The sequence below is a fragment of the Trichoderma atroviride genome, chromosome 2 (assembly GCF_020647795.1).
Source record: "Trichoderma atroviride chromosome 2, complete sequence".
NCBI lineage: Eukaryota > Fungi > Ascomycota > Sordariomycetes > Hypocreales > Hypocreaceae > Trichoderma > Trichoderma atroviride.
This window is the reverse complement of record NC_089401.1, coordinates 3,587,535-3,604,901: the sequence shown is the minus strand read 5'-3', so window position 1 is coordinate 3,604,901 and position 17,367 is coordinate 3,587,535. Positions and strand designations below refer to the sequence as shown.

General features: G+C 51.6%; 9 protein-coding genes across 9 annotated transcripts; 3 read left to right on the top strand and 6 right to left on the bottom strand.

Moving 5' to 3' along the window:
• Positions 1–166: 166 nt before the first annotated feature.
• On the bottom strand, positions 167–460 carry TrAtP1_003968 (uncharacterized protein; the record flags this gene model as incomplete). Its single annotated transcript, XM_066112106.1, has 1 exon — positions 167–460. One exon carries the CDS (start codon positions 458–460, stop codon positions 167–169), a length of 294 nt encoding a protein of 97 aa, XP_065968189.1.
• Positions 461–689: 229 nt separating this feature from the next.
• Positions 690–2,215, bottom strand: TrAtP1_003967 (uncharacterized protein; the record flags this gene model as incomplete). Its single annotated transcript, XM_014083254.2, has 3 exons — positions 690–917; positions 979–1,587; positions 1,718–2,215. The coding sequence occupies 3 exons, from the start codon at positions 2,213–2,215 to the stop codon at positions 690–692; spliced, it is 1,335 nt and encodes a 444-aa protein (XP_013938729.2).
• Positions 2,216–2,445: 230 nt separating this feature from the next.
• Positions 2,446–4,724, bottom strand: TrAtP1_003966 (uncharacterized protein). Its single transcript, XM_014083635.2, has 2 exons — positions 4,020–4,724; positions 2,446–3,940 (listed from the first exon to the last, which is right to left on the bottom strand). The coding sequence occupies exons 1-2, from the start codon at positions 4,021–4,023 to the stop codon at positions 2,838–2,840; spliced, it is 1,107 nt and encodes a 368-aa protein (XP_013939110.2). The 5' UTR covers positions 4,024–4,724; the 3' UTR covers positions 2,446–2,837.
• A 3,331-nt stretch (positions 4,725–8,055) lies between these two features.
• Positions 8,056–8,262, top strand: TrAtP1_003965 (uncharacterized protein; the record flags this gene model as incomplete). Its single annotated transcript, XM_066112105.1, has 1 exon — positions 8,056–8,262. One exon carries the CDS (start codon positions 8,056–8,058, stop codon positions 8,260–8,262), a length of 207 nt encoding a protein of 68 aa, XP_065968188.1.
• Positions 8,263–8,444: 182 nt separating this feature from the next.
• TrAtP1_003964 (uncharacterized protein) lies at positions 8,445–10,326 on the top strand (the record flags this gene model as incomplete). The annotated part of the gene is made up of 3 exons (XM_014083634.2): positions 8,445–8,588; positions 8,665–9,834; positions 9,898–10,326. 3 exons carry the CDS (start codon positions 8,445–8,447, stop codon positions 10,324–10,326), a joined length of 1,743 nt encoding a protein of 580 aa, XP_013939109.1.
• Positions 10,327–10,662: 336 nt separating this feature from the next.
• TrAtP1_003963 (uncharacterized protein) lies at positions 10,663–14,433 on the bottom strand. Its single transcript, XM_014083633.2, has 4 exons — positions 12,017–14,433; positions 11,693–11,960; positions 11,527–11,636; positions 10,663–11,459 (listed from the first exon to the last, which is right to left on the bottom strand). The coding sequence occupies exons 1-4, from the start codon at positions 13,989–13,991 to the stop codon at positions 11,098–11,100; spliced, it is 2,715 nt and encodes a 904-aa protein (XP_013939108.2). The 5' UTR covers positions 13,992–14,433; the 3' UTR covers positions 10,663–11,097.
• Positions 14,434–14,637: 204 nt separating this feature from the next.
• Positions 14,638–15,566, bottom strand: TrAtP1_003962 (uncharacterized protein). The gene is made up of 4 exons (XM_014083268.2): positions 15,418–15,566; positions 15,277–15,327; positions 15,189–15,201; positions 14,638–15,114 (listed from the first exon to the last, which is right to left on the bottom strand). The coding sequence occupies exons 1-4, from the start codon at positions 15,418–15,420 to the stop codon at positions 14,942–14,944; spliced, it is 240 nt and encodes a 79-aa protein (XP_013938743.2). The 5' UTR covers positions 15,421–15,566; the 3' UTR covers positions 14,638–14,941.
• Positions 15,567–16,017: 451 nt separating this feature from the next.
• On the top strand, positions 16,018–16,440 carry TrAtP1_003961 (uncharacterized protein; the record flags this gene model as incomplete). Its single annotated transcript, XM_014083632.2, has 2 exons — positions 16,018–16,254; positions 16,372–16,440. 2 exons carry the CDS (start codon positions 16,018–16,020, stop codon positions 16,438–16,440), a joined length of 306 nt encoding a protein of 101 aa, XP_013939107.1.
• Positions 16,441–16,910: 470 nt separating this feature from the next.
• TrAtP1_003960 (uncharacterized protein) lies at positions 16,911–17,366 on the bottom strand (the record flags this gene model as incomplete). Its single annotated transcript, XM_066112104.1, has 1 exon — positions 16,911–17,366. One exon carries the CDS (start codon positions 17,364–17,366, stop codon positions 16,911–16,913), a length of 456 nt encoding a protein of 151 aa, XP_065968187.1.
• Between the last annotated feature and the right edge of the window lies 1 nt (position 17,367).

Below are 17,367 nucleotides of genomic sequence, written 5' to 3'. Positions count from 1 at the left end.
CTTGCAACATATTCATTTTACTATCCAAGGTCTATGTGTACCTAGATATATACAGTGACGAATATCAAACGTAGTGGTGATGCCGTGGTGTCCCGTCTAAATATATAATGGAAAGAAACATTACCTGAATTTCTCATGGCCCCCTCTTTTTTTCCATTTACACATTCTACTTGAGCCGTCTAAACTTCCTCACCGGAATCCTCTCCGTGGGCACCCCGCAGAACTGCGTCGGGAACTCCATCTGCTCCAGCCCCGTCGCGAGCCAGTCCTCCTTGGCGACCGTTCTCGCAATATCATAACCATTGCGCAGCGCGCCCATGGCGCCAATCTTGGTGTAGGACCCTCCCGCGACGGCGAGCTTGCCTCCAAAGTGCGCGTGGATCTCGTCGTCGGCGGCCATCATGTTGTCCAGGTGGCCGCGGTCGTATTGCGGGATGCAGTCCTTGGCGAGGCGGGCCATGGCGTAGCAAGGGGTGGACTGGGGGATGCCGAGGTGGCGCTCGAGAATCCTCTTTGCCTGCTGGATGGCTTCTTCCTCGGTTGGGATGGGCACGGTTGAGGTTGAGCCCGTCTGGGGCTTGCTCGAGTCGTAAAAGTGTCCGCCGAGGAGGACGAAGAGTTTTGTGCCGGCGGGTTCGTTGGGACCTTTGACGCCGACGTCGGAATCGAAGAAGACGCCGAGGGCGCGCTCAGGGTTCTGTTCCGGTGGGACGGAGAGGGGGGATGAGATAGCCGAAGCCGGGGGGCTTGAGATTTGTCTGGGGGTACCAGATGTTGACGGTCATGATGGAGACGGAGTGGGAGGATTTGAGACTGGGGATGTCGTTGGTGATGCTGGCGAGGTGTTGAGAAGGGAGGGTGGAGATGACTTTGTGGTATTTCTCAGATGATGTGGTTGGGTTTTGACCAGATGTTATCTGAATGTCATGGCTTTAGTAAGGGGAAAGGCAAAAAAGATATCAAGATGCGAAATCATACCTTGATCTGCTTTGTTTCCGAGTCATAACCCAGGTCAGTGACTTTGGCATTGAGCTTGACCTCGACATTGGCCTGGCCCTTGAGCGCATCCGCCAACGCGATCGGCAGGGTCTCCATGCCAGACTCCCCGAAATTCAACAGCGCGCCCCTGGGCTGCCGGGCAAGCTTCCGGAGCTGAGGGTCCTCCGCCATTGTCTCCATAAAGGTCTGCTCCGAAACGGCCATGTGCCGCATATTGGGCCCCAGATTCGGCATGTAGTGAACCCAGTAGAAGCGGTCGAGGACGCTGCGCGCGCTGAGCGTGTAAATGTCACCGCCGTAGATGCCGTGGACCATGGCCGAGGCCAGGTTATCGGCCACGGCTCGACTCCCTGTGATGTGGTAGATCCAGTCTGCGATGGAGAGGTCCTCCACAGGCACCCCTTCCTTCTTGTTAAACAGCCGTCGCATCACGTATCCGAATCCTGCCCAGAGGGATTCGAGCACGACGGGCTCTCTAGCAAAGGCGGCGAAGCTCGTGTGTGGGGGCATGGGCACGAGGTGGTCGGGGTAATAGATGTATCGTGGCTGATCGGGCGGCGAGGCAACTTTGAGACCTAGATCGAGGGCCTAAATTTGAGTGATAATGGAAACGTATCTCGTTAGCCTCTTATCCATTCATTCTTTGAGGTAAATTCCATCCATTGGCCCAATGCCAGTGAAATCAGCCACGATATAGGCCAACAAGTCGTAGACGCACCAGATCCCAAAGCACCAAATCGTCAAACCGCCAAGTGCTCTTATTCAACGATGAAAACGACCGCGGGCCGCGCTCGAAATTCACCACCCCCTCGACTCCTCCAACTTTTACGGGCACTCTATCCGTCCTTATCCATCCACCCAGCCGATCGCTGCCTTCCAGCAGCGTGATCTTGGTCGTCGACGGCAGCCACTTGGCCAGGTAATATGCAGTCGTCAAGCCCGTCAACCCGCCACCTAGAACGGCCACCGAGGCATCCTCCGGTAGTTTTCCGGCCTTCTTCCGCTTCGGCGTGTCGTCTCCATCGTCGATCGAGCCCGGCGGTCGTCTCGTCGAGCCGTTGCCGCTGCTGTTGCTTCTGGTTGAGCTCAGGCCGCGGCTCAGAATGCGCCAGGCGCCAGCTCGGCTTGTCGCTGTCGCCAAGACGGCGCTTCTCCTCCAGGCGGCTGAGGACCTGCTGAGAGCCACTGCGGCGCCTTCTGCGCGCTGTAGGCTCATGATTGTCGTTCAATTGCTCATTGTCGAGCTCTGGTTGAGCAGAGAAACGTGGTGGTGCCACCTCTGGAGCTTTCCGGGAACCACCCACATTAGATGATCGGAGATCGGGTCCCACTTTGTTCCGCGCTCTAGAGACACAGTCCCGCCTCGGCGTCATCTTCTACTTATACCTAGGTACTGTTGTGAGATCTACGTAGACATATTAAACAGTCTTCACTGAATTCAATAGGTTGGACGTGATGATACTTGAGGAATTACAAAAAGAGAAAAAAGAAATATCTGTTATTATCCGTCTCTAGGCTCGAATTGTAAGAGCCCCCGGCCTAACCGGCCACTACTACAGAATGCCAACCAAGGGCGTGTATAAAACTTTGTGATAAATCTCCGCGTAAAAAGCCCATTATCTCCCAGCCCAAAAACGCCTTTCTATGCCCTGGAAGCGTGATAAGAAACATATACGTCCAGCATAATCGTACAGATCCTCCAAGCCCAAAACAGTTTCATACAAGGGCTAAATGACCGTTTTTTTTTTCAGGTAACTGAAGCATAACCATTCTCGTTCTCGCCCGAGATGCGTCAGGAACTTTTCGTGTTTTGCTTTTTCTTTCTTCCCTTCTATTGATCAACCAATAACTTCGTTTTGTACCATGTCTTCCAATCCGGGTTCTCCGGGAGCTTCGGGGTGAATGAAATCCTCTTCAGCGTTGTCATCCACAAACTTTCTCTCGCTAACATGGCCCTGTTCAGAAGTCCAGACCTTGTCCTTGAAGCCTCCTTGCTGGCCCTCCTCATGTGCAAAGGCGCAAGTGGGATTTAGACAAGGGTTGAATTTGCACTTGGTCTTAACGTGTGTAAATTTGCAGTTTGGTGTCGTACAATCTGCGCCATTGCGGCAGAGGGGCATTGAAGGGTGTTTGAACGGGCATCGGGCGTTTTGGCAGTTGGGGAAGAACTTGCAGTCCTGTTCGCTCTGGTGCGCAAGCCTTGCGGCTGGCGAGGGGTGGCGGCCGACGCATTTGCGGTTTTTGCAGGCAGCACCAAAGCCGCACACATCGTTGACATCGATAGAAACACCAGGAGGCGCAGCTGGAGACTGATGTGCGAATTTGCAATCTTTGTTTGTGCAGTGAAGATTGTATTTGCAGATCGTCTCGTCCGGGTTTGGAGGCTCGCGCTTGCCCATATCAGCATCCTCGCCTTCGGCAGCAGTCTCCATGTTGACTTCATCTCCGTTCGCATCAGCTTGATTCGAGCCTTGACCTCGGCGAAAATTGTTCTTGTGGCGAGGATCCTGGGTTCTCTCAAATAGAGACTTCCCTCGTCGCTGCTGGCCAAATCCTCGGTTCCCATTGTTCATCATCTGCTGAGACAGCTCCAGCATCATTTGGCTTTGCTGTTCCAGTATGGCCATGACATCTAGCTGAGAAGGTTGGCCTTGCATCTGCCACTGAGGGAATCCCGGTCCGCCAGGAGCGCCAGGCATAACGCCGCCCGGCATGCCTCTGTTGTTGTGCTGATTCCGCATCAAGCCGCCGCGGCCACCACGAGGGCCAGTTGGGGGGGGCACGCGCATGAGTATCGATTCTTCCGCCGCCCGTTTGCCCGCGAACTCGATGAAGAACGTTGTCGTTTGATCGATCCATGGCCTTGGACATCTGTCCAAACATTCGCTTATCCCGTCCTCCTCTAAAGTTGCCATTGCGCATTGAGCGGGGGCCAGTGGGCCTGCGAAAAAGGGTCTGGTTAGCTCTAGAGATTCTCTCGTCTGTGCCATGAAGGCTTCAGTTATGCAAATGGTACTTACGCATTCAGCTCAGATACATCGTGGGATCCCATATCCGTATCCATTTCTCCACCTGCAGCGTCGCCCATGGAGTCGCCGCCGTTTTGCTGGCCATTCGGCGCGCTAAGAATATGAACCTGTTCAAATAGCCATTTGGAAAACTCGTGTACGACAGGATCATCGAGCGGTAGGTTTAAAAGGTCTCCGGATAGCTCAGCGGCAATCTGGTCTTGCGTCTTGCCATTGACGAGCATCAGAATAATGTATTCGGCGAGGGCAGAGTCATCGCTGCCCCCCCGTGCCCCATCCCACCTCAAGTAGCTTCGGTAGAATCGCAGCATTGAGAGCCTCCGCCAGCGGAGTGCCAAGGCCGATCTCGAGAGACATCGTGTCGGAGTGAGGGTCGTTGTGTCTGGACGACCAGTGTTGCGACAGCTTTTTTGCCTGTATCCCACTTCCAAGACGCGTTTACCTAGATAGCGGGAGAGGATCGCGCTGCAGAGAGAATCGTTTCCGGTTCTGGCACTCGAGGCGTGCTGGTAAACGTCTAGATATTGCGAAGAAGTGCGTAATCTCGGCAGATGTGAGAGACGTCGGTGTAGCGAGTAGACGTGGTCTGGCTCACTTGTAGCGGTTGAGGTTCTCAAAGTTGTTCTGGACTGCCAGGGAGCCAAAAAGAATGGGTCGGAATGATATCACGTGACACGGTTTTGCCTTTTACTGGTGGCGAATTAGTTTGTCATCAAGATTTGCAATGAGCTTTGCATTTCAAGCTTCCGCTTCTATTTAAATCTGTCTGAAGGCTGACGCGAAATCCATATAGCGACTTGTTTGCCGGTAGCGAAACTTTTCTTTACGCGTTTCGAGAACTCTTATTAGTTTATCGTTGCCATTCTCAGATTGGGAAGTGAATGTTCTCAACAGTCCTCACGTGCCACCAGCTGCCCCAAGAGCCGTGCGAACGCGAAGTACCTGCTCTAGTATTTTAGCAGCGCTGGTACACCGAAGTATTCTTTAGTACCATCTTCAGAGCCCAAGATTGGTCTGTTCCTGAAGGCATGATTGCAGTGCAAGTAGCTCCTCGAAGCTGGACAAGAAATGAATGCCTATATTTACTCCAAACACCAGTGAGGAGAGTTGGACTTTTACAATACATTGCATCAGAAAATCCAATGCCAACTTTATCATCCGATCCTCTTTATTCACCAAGCAAAGCCATAACTTATAACACCATTGTAAGAACTGCTATCTCAGCCGTCTCTTCAGAGTAAATTCTCTTCAGGGTAGATTATATTTTCCCTGTTTACTTAGATACTAGTAGGTATCTATTTGCTCTCCACTTGCCGCCCAAGATCAATCTCGGTAGGTGCTCGTGTTCCTTGGCTTCAAACGGTACGATTAGGTAGCATTAACTCACCCTAACATAGCACCGGATGCGAGCAGGATTATTATAGTAGAATAATAGTCTTTTGGAATTGTGAACTGTTTGCGATAGTAGAGTTGCTAAACATTACCTGATATTTCAGCTATGTGAAATGTATAGCGGCAAGCTATTATCACCCAGGTATCGATAAAGCTTCAATCGGCTGCGGGTCTATACATATCCCGTACTCTGCAGCGAGGCATTGGTGCTTATCATCCAAGCTTCATTTACAATAGACTGACTGAAGATTTCATGCGTGGATATTTGGCAATTATAATTATACATAGCTACAGGATGTACGCAGGTCGCAATAAAGGCAAGATTTGAGGATGGCGGGGATATTGTAAGTTACACCCAGTACAGAGATATCTAAGTGCATGCGCTTCCTACGAGTTCTATCGCTCAATAGTTAAATATTAGAACGCTCATCTTTTAGGTATGACGTTTATGATTCCCAATTGTTATATGCGTTCATTTTCTGATTGTCATTGGGAAAAAAGACTATTGCTTCGTTATCTCTATTTTCTACAATCCAGGAACATAGATGGCCTGTGGACCTAGAGACAGTTGGAGATTTTACCCACAGACTCGGCCATGGCATGGAGATATAATTGCGAGGGATCTTCACTGCCATCTCCAGATTAGTACAGCTCAGCAGAAAGAAGCCTTAATCGCGAGTTGGCTGGCATCATGCATCGTCGACTGGCGAATGGCTGGAGATCACGGTAGCACGAGCCAGTGTTACATGCCGCGTCGCCGAAAACAACCATGCCTGCGCGACGCTATAGAGTGTAACCTAACAAGGTGGTAAACGCCTAGCGAGCTGAGCTCACATCGTCGGATGGCTCCCCAGGTCTCAGATACAGTAGCAATAGCACAGCTCCGTAGTACTGCTGCTGGCAATGGATCAAGCTCCAGGGCAGCAATATGTCCTGCATATTGTCGTTCAAGCCACAAGAGGGGTTGGAGAGGTGAGGTTACCACAAGGCCAAGGGTAAGATAAGTACGTGCAAGGATGAATAGGTGAATACTACCCGCGGAACCAACACGCACATATCTACTTGTACTAGTAGTACTCCGTCCTATGTAACTCTACTGTCGCTGCTCGATAAGAGGGTTAGAGATGCCTTTCCCGTCTTTTATTACAGATGCTACAACTACAAGTATTTCAACTCATGGGTCCATAGGGCCTTTTGTCGGTATAGGCTATAGACCAGGGTCTAGATAACCAGGAGACTGGAGCCGTTGTTATGCACGGAGCAACTCTGCCCCGCTTAGGCCAGTAAAACAAAGCAAGACGCAGATGTGAATACCAGGCGTTGACGCGAGAAGATACAAAGTAAACGTGCAGCAAGCCGCTATCCGTGGTGGTGGTACTGGTAATTTAACTCGGCGCCCTACAGAGCCAGCAGAGCCCGCTACCAGAGTTTGAAATTAGCACTTCACTCTGGACGCAGCAGTGCAACATTATCCGTCAGCCTCACAGCGCAGTCCAGCTGTCTCTCATCCTCATTTCCTCAACTCGTCCGTCCCTTGTCCCAGTCCAGCCCCCCAACGGCCCCGCAAAATATCCCGGCAAACCACCAACGCCGTAATTGAATCCTGACAGATGCCTGATATGGACTAATACATGGCATAAGCAAAAGTTGGGGGTTCTGTGGCGGTCCCGGGTCAAGGCTTCTCCGCGCGCTGATTGGCTCGCGATAACGGCCCGTGGAGAGGCGTCCCCGCACGACGATCGCATCCAGGGATTCTCCAAGCCATTTCACTCCAGCGGGCTGGCAGTAGCCAAAGGGACGAGCAAGCAGAACAAAGTCCCAGGGCCTCAGCGGCATACGGGGAGCATCGCACCAGCTGATTCCCGGCCCCAGAGAAGCGCCACCAAGCAAGAAAGCAACGTCGGAGCTATGGGGTCAAGTTCTGCCCACCCAGCGGCCGGATTGACCAAATGACCTCTCGAATAGATGGCGTGTAGCACTGCAGCTTTCAGCTTCTGGCCTCGATCGTTCTATCGCTTCTGCTCTGCTTTGCTTAGCTATGCTACAGTACGCTTTGTCTTGCATTCAAAGACCGCTTTGACACGGCCCCGGGAGAAGAAAATGGGCTTCTTCAACAGAGCACCAGGGATTGACATGCACCTGGCCAGCCAGCGGCCGCCACAGTCAGCACTCTGCTGATATGGCCGTTGGAGTACCTAGATCTCTGGTCAGATCCTGGTCCCTGGATATCACTGTCCGTGTTTCAAGTGGCCGGAGCATTCTGGACTTGCAGGGTGGAACTGCCATTTTACCCGACTTGCCAGTAGGATTGGGCTGAGACCCTCTGGCAGAGCTCCAGAGTCGCCAATTGTGCACCCATCCAGCTTCATCGTTTTCTTTTCGACATCAGTAGTGGTCACTGACCCTTTTAGCTCCTCGTGCCAAGCATTCTTCCGAAGAACAAAAGCAGTTGTTAGCGGGAGAGATGCACGTTGGCTGCTAGACATGCGGAGTGCTGCATCCCGTCAACACCACCAACAAGAGAAAAGTACATTAACGTAACGTTGCGCGCTCAAAACGACCCAAGTCGACCCGGCCCCGGCAGAACGCCACAGCTTCACTATCAACGGGGACGACTCCTCTATCTTCGGAGCGCATGCAGCCAACGCTCAGCCTCAGCCTGTCCAGCATTCCCAGTCTGCTGGCTGCCGACCTGCCGAGCCGCTGGCGCTGGTCCCTGGTATGGACAGGCTCACGCGTGCCAGGTAGCATTGGCCACTGGATCATCGACCTTGTCGCGTGTCAGGGGGGCCGTGCTCCCGTCCAGCTGTGGGCTGCTTCTTTGGGACGCATGTCGATTTGAGAAATCCGCACATCCCTTCAATGAATCGCGTCGTGCCATCGGCGGGCCAGGTATTTAAGTATTTGGCTGGCCCCGCGTCTTGAAGATCCAGCAGTAGCGCTGGCAGGACTGCTTTGAGAATCCTGAGACGCACCATAGATCCGACCAATTGATAGTATTGCCATCCGCCTCGGTCGTCCATCATGCTGCCCAAGGCGATCCTCGCGATTGCCGCACTGGCCTTCAGCCCTGCAAATGCGCTGTGGCCCATCCCCCAGAAGATCACAACTGGAGACAGCGTTCTCTTCATTGACGAGGCTGTGAGAGTGACTTATAATGGAGTGCCGGTATGTGACTGATATAAAACGCCGCTCTTTGGTGAAATTCGATGGATCGCAGCAGCAGCTAACACTCTGGTAATAGATCATCACAATCGGCTACAACCCGCCTGCTGGTTCCAACTTCAACAGCAAGGAGATTGTTCAGGGCGCCGTCTCGCGAACCTTCCAGTCCATCTTCACAAACAACTTTGTGCCATGGAAGCTGAACCCCCGCAACAGCAACTTTGAGCCCAAGCTGGCTCCCCTGAACCGAATCCAGACCATTGCGATTCAGCAGACCGGAAAGGATACCGCGACCACCTTCAAGCCGCGCGCTGGAGACGTCGACGAGTCGTACAGCCTGACCGTGTCAAAGAATGGACAGGTCAACATCAGTGCCAAGACCTCTACCGGTATCCTGCACGCTCTCGAGACCTTCTCCCAGCTCTTCTACCAGCACTCTGCCGGACACTACTTCTACACGACTCAAGTGCCCGTGTCCATCCAGGACTCGCCCAACTACCCTCACCGAGGCGTCATGCTTGATCTTGCCCGTACTTACCAGACGGTCGCCGATATCAAGAGAACCATTGACGCCATGTCCTGGAACAAGCTCAACCGTCTGCACTTGCACATCACCGACTCCCAGTCGTGGCCTCTGGTGATCCCTTCACTGCCTAAGCTGTCTCAGGAGGGTGCCTACCACCCAAGCCTGGTCTATTCTCCCGCCGATCTTGCAGGCATTTTCCAATACGGCATTGACCGCGGTGTTGAGGTCATCACCGAGATCGACATGCCCGGTCACATTGGCGTTGTCGAGCTTGCTTACAGCGACCTCATTGTGGCCTACCAAGAGATGCCCTACCAATACTACTGCGCCGAGCCGCCATGTGGTGCCTTCTCGCTCAACGACTCCAAGGTTTACGATTTCGTTGATAAACTGTTTGACGACCTTTTGCCCCGTGTCACGCCTTACAGCTCCTACTTCCACACCGGTGGTGATGAGCTCAACGCCAACGACTCCATGATCGACCCCCGTCTCAAGTCCAACTCGAGCGATGTCCTACAGCCTCTGCTGCAAAAGTTCATCTCTCATGCTCACTCCAAGATCCGCGCCCAGGGTCTTTCACCGCTTGTCTGGGAGGAGATGGTCACCACCTGGAACCTGACTCTTGGCAGCGACACTGTCGTTCAATCGTGGCTGGGTGGTGATGCCGTCAAGAACTTGGCCGAGTCTGGCTACAAGGTCATTGACACCGACTACAACTTTTACGTGAGTTTGATGATTTTCTGAACAATCCGATGTAGCTGGATATTTGCTGACGAAACCATACAGTACCTGGACTGCGGTCGTGGCCAGTGGGTCAACTTCCCCAACGGCGACTCTTTCAACACCTACTACCCCTTCAGCGACTGGTGTGCTCCCACCAAGAACTGGAGGCTCATCTACTCTCACGACCCTGCCAAGGGCGTCTCCAAGGCGAATGCCAAGAACGTCTTGGGAGGAGAGCTTGCCATCTGGAGTGAGATGATTGACGGCAGCAACATGGACAACATCATCTGGCCCCGTGGCAGTGCCGCCGGCGAGGTCTGGTGGTCTGGCAACGTTGATACCGCGACCGGCCAGAACCGCAGCCAGCTCGAGGTGACGCCTCGCTTGAACGAGTTCCGTGAGCGTATGCTTGCGCGTGGTGTCAACGCCATGCCCATCCAGATGACTTACTGCACGCAGCTCAACGCTACGGCTTGCACCTTGTTCGCATAAGAAGTCTAGGATGGAGTGTTTCTCAATTGGAGATTGGTTTTTGTTTTATTAATTAGCATTGTTTAATGTACAAAGGTTAAAACAGGTTTATGGTTTATGAGAAGTTTCGGGGCAATGGCTTGGGGCAATATCTGTTCTATAACTGTATATATATAATTCATTAATACCCTGAACTTTCAACTTGATCTTTTTTTGTGCATATCATCGGTTGTGATTGTCCAGTAAACTCCCGGTATTCGATTTGTTTTGATTCAAAGAAATCCGAATCGATCGAGAAGAAAGCAGATCTGCACCAAATAGCTGCTTCCTCTCGTCTCAACATACCAAAATACTATGGGAAGTACATTAGAAAAGAAGCGATGGGCGAGCAAGTTGAAATGACCTTCACATGAGTGCTTCTATCATCTACATGGGTATGTAACCGCGTGTATAAAGCCGTCCAATATCTTCAACGCACACACACACAATGTATTCCTCTCTTCCATTCTCTTCTTTCTTTTTTTTTCCTTTTTTTCACTTTATCTAGAAATCGAGCAATCTCCCAGCGCTTTATTATGCTTTCTCTCCATTCCAATCCACCTATTAGAAAAAGAATGACCATACAACACCTAGTAAACATAACAAGGAGAAAAGAGAAGAAAAAATGATAAGTAAATCCCATAAAGCCCTTGATTTTATCCCAACTGGTCCGAAAAAAAAATTCCACACATGCTATACAGGAGAAAGAGAGGGAGAGTCTCCAAGAGTAAGGAGAAATTGCTGCCAGTCAAATTACGCAGGCCCAATCACGCTCGCATCTCCAGATCCTGACTTGACAGACCACAAATCTCGCGACCATCCCATCTCCCGCAGCCTCTTGCTGCCAGAACCAGATGGCCTCTTCTCCCCGGTGGCTATGGCCAGCGCTTTGCTGCAGGCTGCAAAGGCCTCGACGAGTTCCGTCATGCGGTGAGCATCCGTAAAGGCATCCTTCAGGTCCGACTCGCGCTCTGCTACCAAAGATGCGAGCTCCATGCACTCTAATAAGTTATCTCGGGATAGGCCAGTGCCGGCAAACTGAAGAGCGCTGATATATGCCAAGACGGTCTCTGGCAGGTATGCAGCTCGAATGTCTCGCAGCTCTTCGTCTCCACCTGTGACATCCAATCTGTTAGCCATCTAAAGTCGAAATTTTTATAGCTGTTAGTCACAAAAACCTACCCTTAATTGCTGGTATCAGCCATCCCTTCAGCAAGGGCTTCATAAACTCCTTGACATTCTTGATTCCCTCGCTGGCTGGACCCCAAAAGTCCCGATCTCCATGAGTGAGTCTGACCCCCAAGTTAGTCAAACGTGTATTTCAAATATCGGGATAGCAGGCACATACTCAGTCGAGAGAACCATTAGTGAGGCTACTGTCTCCAAGGCATCCAAAGCCTTGACGAGACTTTCGAGCGCACGGAAGTTTCGTGCCTCTGCCATGATCCGCTCAGGGTTCATATTTGAAATTTCGCTGCGCTCCAGCAGCCTGGCCCAGAAGTCTACATCTTCATACCATGCAATATCAGTTTCTTCTTGCCCTGAGATTCCTTGAATAATCTTTTCAAAGGAAATCTTTTCCACGAGTCGTCGGGCTGCTCCCAGGTTCGCGTTTCCTATCAAGATGTCAGCCATGTAATCCAATGTTCACTCATGCAACAGTTTCACGTACGCAAAAAGAACTTGTAAACCTTTGTTCCCGTGGAAAAGACTTCAGGCCACATCCCATCCACCATCATAAGCCACTCCAATGCACAGATCACCCGGTCGTGGTCATTCTGCACAACACCCTCGTCATAACCAAAAAAGTCCGCCTTGATCAGCTTTCCGAACTGTGGTGTTGAGGGAGCATCGCTGATGATGTTAAATGAGGCTTGTTGGGGAGCCTTTTCTCCCAAAGCGTCGTAAAAGAGCCACACCTGCCTCTCCACAAACTTCAACACGTCGATTCCAGCCTTCTTTATCAGTTTCAGCTGCAGTAGACGCTGCTTAGGATCTTCTTCGTGGATCAGATTCCAGCTCAGAACGTCGTACTGCCTTGGTGCCTGTAGTATTGAGCAATACAGAGGGATGAGCTCTTGGAGACCGGCGCGGCGCAAGTAGTCGGTGTACCCCGCTAGGATACTTTCCTGGCCAGATAACCACTGTGGCGGCGTCAAGGAGCCAGAAATGATTCCCTGGGCAGAGTTGAGCTTCTCCATTAGCGTGGTGATCACAAAGATGTGGGATACAAGACGGAGTCCCTGGTGCTGATCCAAGCTGAAGTACTTCTTCTTCATAATATTAGAGTCGATGGGCTTGGAAGACGGTAGAAGAATGGATTGGCCGTTTGCATTTGCATCCGCAGTCATGACAAGACCTTGTTCGTACAAGTGACGCCCGACTTCTTTTGCAACGAACGCGGCTTGCAGAGCTTTACTAGGCTCTGTTGCCTCGTCGCGAACTCTTTCCTGTGACTCTAGCGAGCGGATGAGTCTCTTTTCAACACCCCGCGGGTCTCCCAGAAACTGAACAGCGTCAAACGAGGCAAAGTTTTGAGTCAGAGTCGAGCTCATAGTTGGTGAGCATCGGCTCAATACATAGGTATCAAACTGGGTTCGTAGGAGGGCGTTGTAGTTGGCAAAGAGGAAGTCGTCCCACCTCCTGGCAATCTTCTCAACGCTGCTAATGTCGCCCGAGAGCAACCCATATACCGCACGCTCGTAATCATCCGACCCTCCCTGACGAGCCAAGGCAAAGCACGTCCGTCTCCAGAGAGCCAGCGCTTCGGGTTTCAAGTCGTCGACCGGGGCTGCATTGTCATCCACAGAGAGAGGCATGGCAGACATTGAAACAGCGCGCCACATTTCAGTGCGCTCTTGGCACCACTCACGCAGCTCCTCCAGGCTGCTGCCACGGCGAAGGTGTTCAAAGCAGCCAAGCCAGATAGCGCGCTCAAAGTACTCGTCTGCGGGTTCGAGTTTCCGTCCCTGGCGAGTAATAGCATCGGGATCCAGCTGCGTAATCAAGGGGGCACCGTCTTTGCCAACGTGAGATTCCATGACTTTGGGGCCCTGGTGATCCAGTAGCCCATGCCATGTCGTCAGGTTCTTCCGCAGCTTGATAGTTGCACGGGTGTGGAGCCAGCCATGAGCAACGATATCTCCCCTGTCGGCTTGCTTCAGGAGATCTCGTGCCAGATCATCAATGTCTGGGCCTGCGGCCGCATTACTCTGAAGCCACTGGAGAACTGCGTGACGCTCCTGGGCTGTAGGATCCGCAAGGAGAAACTCGAGCAGCATATCGGACTGGGTCGAGCCTGTTTCTATTGATGGGCGATCGTTGGTATTAGAATCTAGGGCTGCGTAGCGTAGTGGTAATAGTCGTTGAATCAAATCCCAGGTCTGCACTTCCTTCTCCAGCTGCTTAATCTCATCATCCCCTCCGGAAAGGCCATCTGCCGTCTCAATCTCATCAGCATCCATGTCTACATCGTCATAGCCGCTGCGAGCTCGCTTCGGCCGCGCCTGTTGCAGTCGTCGGGATGCATTTTCGTAGTATTTTCGGGGGGAGATCGAGAAGTCGGGCTCGTTTGTCTTCCAGCGAGAGGAATGGCGAAAGGCAGTTGTCAAGGGCGTTGGCAAACTCCTCCACCTCGGGGCCGACATTGAGGTCGTCCAACAGCCCTTGCTCCATGGCGATGGTCGAGCCGCGCACGTCGAGCGCCTATCAGATGCTATAAAGTGTCGATGGGAGAAAATTGACACGTCCGGGGCCGCTCGATGGAGGGATCTCGCCGCGCAGAGCGTCCCAACCAGGCGATGGCTGTAGAGTCTGGCTGGGGTCCAGGTGCCGACTTTTCAGGGCGTTGGCCTAGGCCGCATAACACGAATAGAGCTCGCAATTGGGTATCTCAAAGAAGCCGGCGTCGCTGCTATGATCGAGGTCTTGTCCGTTGGTTGAGAAGTTTGATTTGCGGCCTGGCGGGATCGTGGGCCGCTCAGCGCAGAAATTCAGCAGCTCTCAATATTTTGTTGCTTCAAGGCGCGCTTGAGCTTTCACGGGCAGCCTTCTAGCCTGCGATTAAGCTCAGTAGACTGTACCCGGCTGAGAGGCCTTTTGCATATGCGGAAGAAAGTAGCTTGTACTATTAGGTAATCTGTAAATTGCCAGCAGCGACCAAGCACTGAATATGGCATACTGCGATATGCAACAAAGCGGGGCTCTGTGCCTGGTGTCCCACTACTACTAGAGCAAATTTTCGTCTCGATTTTTTTTCTTCTTTTTTCTCTTTTCCTTTCCTCATCATAATGTCATGGGCATTCGTATTAGAGTCTCGGAACAAGACGTCTCGATGCTTGTTCAGGTCCCATGAGGACCTCTTGCGTGCTCAACGATCGCCTAGAAAAATTCGCTCCTCATCAAGTTGCCTGAAATTCTCTACACTGGTTGACATATTATACGATGAGCGTACATTTCTCCATTCCCTTTTCCCTCCTGTTTATGTACTCTATGTACAATCTACCTATCTAGATACACTGTAAGACGCTGTGCGTCTCTAAAATGGGCCGCATAGATTATCTGTAATCGTGAAATGTTCATGTTTCGTCGTACGCCTTTATTTGCCCTCTTTCTGCTGCTGAATTTTCAGACGCAGCAGTTTTGGCTGTGGGCAGCTGGGAGACGTTGCGTCGTCGCCATACCGCTGGTAGAAGGCTTCACAGCATTCATACAGCGCCTTGACGGCATTTTGACAACGAGCCTCGTTGTAATTGTTCTTGGTAAGGCAATCTGTGGCTATCTCAGCTTGAATGTCCTCGCGATTCGTGTACTGGGCTTGCTCTGGTTCCGAAATGACAACCTACCCTGGATGGCGCACTGAAATTCACGTAAATCCCCTCGTGTCAGTTTGAAGTCTCACAGAGATGGTATGTATCGATATTATGCACTTACTGCTCGTGGATGACACGGTGGACGCGCTTCAACGTCGTCTTTGGGAGATGGCTATAGCATTGGAGGCTGTGGTTAGCTGTCAAATGAAAGATCTCAGCAGATGAGAAAGCTGCTAAAGCTGAGAAACGACAAAAAACGAACCATGACCAAGTACTTTAGCAAGGGAGCTGAATTTGCAAACCAAAAGAATCAAAACAATATTTCAATGGCAGAACCAGCCACCAGAGGCCTTCGATTGATGTAAATTAAAGATACAAATGCTGGATTAAACACGCTGTTCCTGCATTTCAAGCCTAGTGAGAATTACAGTCACTGATGTCATCAGTACCTGTCCCCAAAGTTCTGGCTACAAGGTTGCGCGTATTGCACTCAGGCAGGCCACAAACAGCGCGACGCCAGGGCACTGATGTACCTGGCTGGTTCACAGCACTGCAAACTTCCCACCGTTCGCAGCGCACAATCACCAAAGCCCAGCCGTGCAGGATACTGTACCTGTACTTTCCAGCGCTCAGCCGCCCAATCAGAGGCCGCCCTCCCCACTTTCTTCCGCTAGAAGCCTCTTTGGGCGCCTTCTTCGTCGCCCTTCTATCGCATCACCTTCTTTCGCGGCGCCTAATTCTTTTTTTTCCTTTCCAAACAAAACCAACTTCTTTCTTTTTTCCCTAACGATACCCCCAAATTCAACAAAGAGAACTTCCTCTAAAAAGGCCACAAAACACAGAGAAAAAAAAAGCAACAGCCATGTCTGAAAACGATGCGAACCAGTCCCCCGTCGACCGACAGGACCCTCCTCCCAACAGCGAGCACCTCAACATCAAGGTCACCGACAACAACAACGAGGTCTTCTTCAAGATCAAGCGCAGCACCAAGCTCGAGAAGCTCATGACGGCATTTTGCGAGCGCCAGGGCAAGTCTCTGAATTCAGTGCGGTTCCTGTTTGATGGCACACGAGTCCAGCCAACGGATACCCCGGACGCGGTATGCTTTCTTTCTTTCATTACTTTGTTACGAATTCTCCTTCTGGCTATCCTTGACTTTTATCCGTGTTTTTAAATGTTCATTTGAAACTAACGTACTGCTCCTCGGAATTTATAGCTCGAGATGGCAGACGGTGACACTCTCGAGGTGCACCAAGAACAAGTTGGAGGACGCCTGCTGGGATGACAACGCCGTGACAGAGTGGGGGGGCAAGGCGACGATGATATCGAGTACGAGTGAAAGAAGAAGCGGAATACGGAAAATGGAAAGACGCTGTGCGCGCATCTGAGCTGGGTAATTGGGTTCACATTCTATCCCACATACTATCTACCATGACTTGTGTAATACATTAGAATTAAGAGGGGAGAGAGAGAGACAGAGACACAGAGGGAACTTGCTTTTCTACGACGGCCAATCATGGCCACATGCTGGTCTTTACGCCTGCTCGTCCGTTCATACGATAGTGGCGAACTGACTGTTTCGCGGAGACGGAAATGATATACGCGATGAAAATGCAATTACAAGCCATAAGCTAGGTTTACCTATTTCAATCATTATATCCCAATGCAACCGATCCCATTGTCGCCCCCATGATAGAAACGCCTCGTCAAAATGCATACACAAAATCCGTAAACGGCATCATCGTATCGTCTTCTTTAAAACTTGAGCTCTCTGGCTCTACATTTGGTGCAGAGTATAATTGCCCCCGTTGCAGTCTCTTTGGGGAATATCTGCCCATCATCAAATCCTCCCTTGCACTCGGCACAGCGGAAGCAGTGCTCATGCCATTCACCACCAAGTGCCTTGATATACTGGCCAATCACAGCCGTCTTGCACATCTTGCACTTGGGCGCACGACGTTCGGTTCGCTTCGTTTGGCAGTTGATACACCAAGCGTACCCGTCCTTTTCGATATGCGTCATGCCGTGCTCGAACGGATCGCCACACTCGGCACAGAAGAAGTGCCCGTAATGCCAATGCGCTCCAAGAGCTACAATGTGCTCCCCGAGGATGGGGGTTTTGCAGTGCTTGCAGCGTGGGGCGAAGAGTTCGTGCCAGTCGAGATGGCAGTAGAAGCGGAGGCGTGCATCTCCATCTTCCGCCATGGTCATG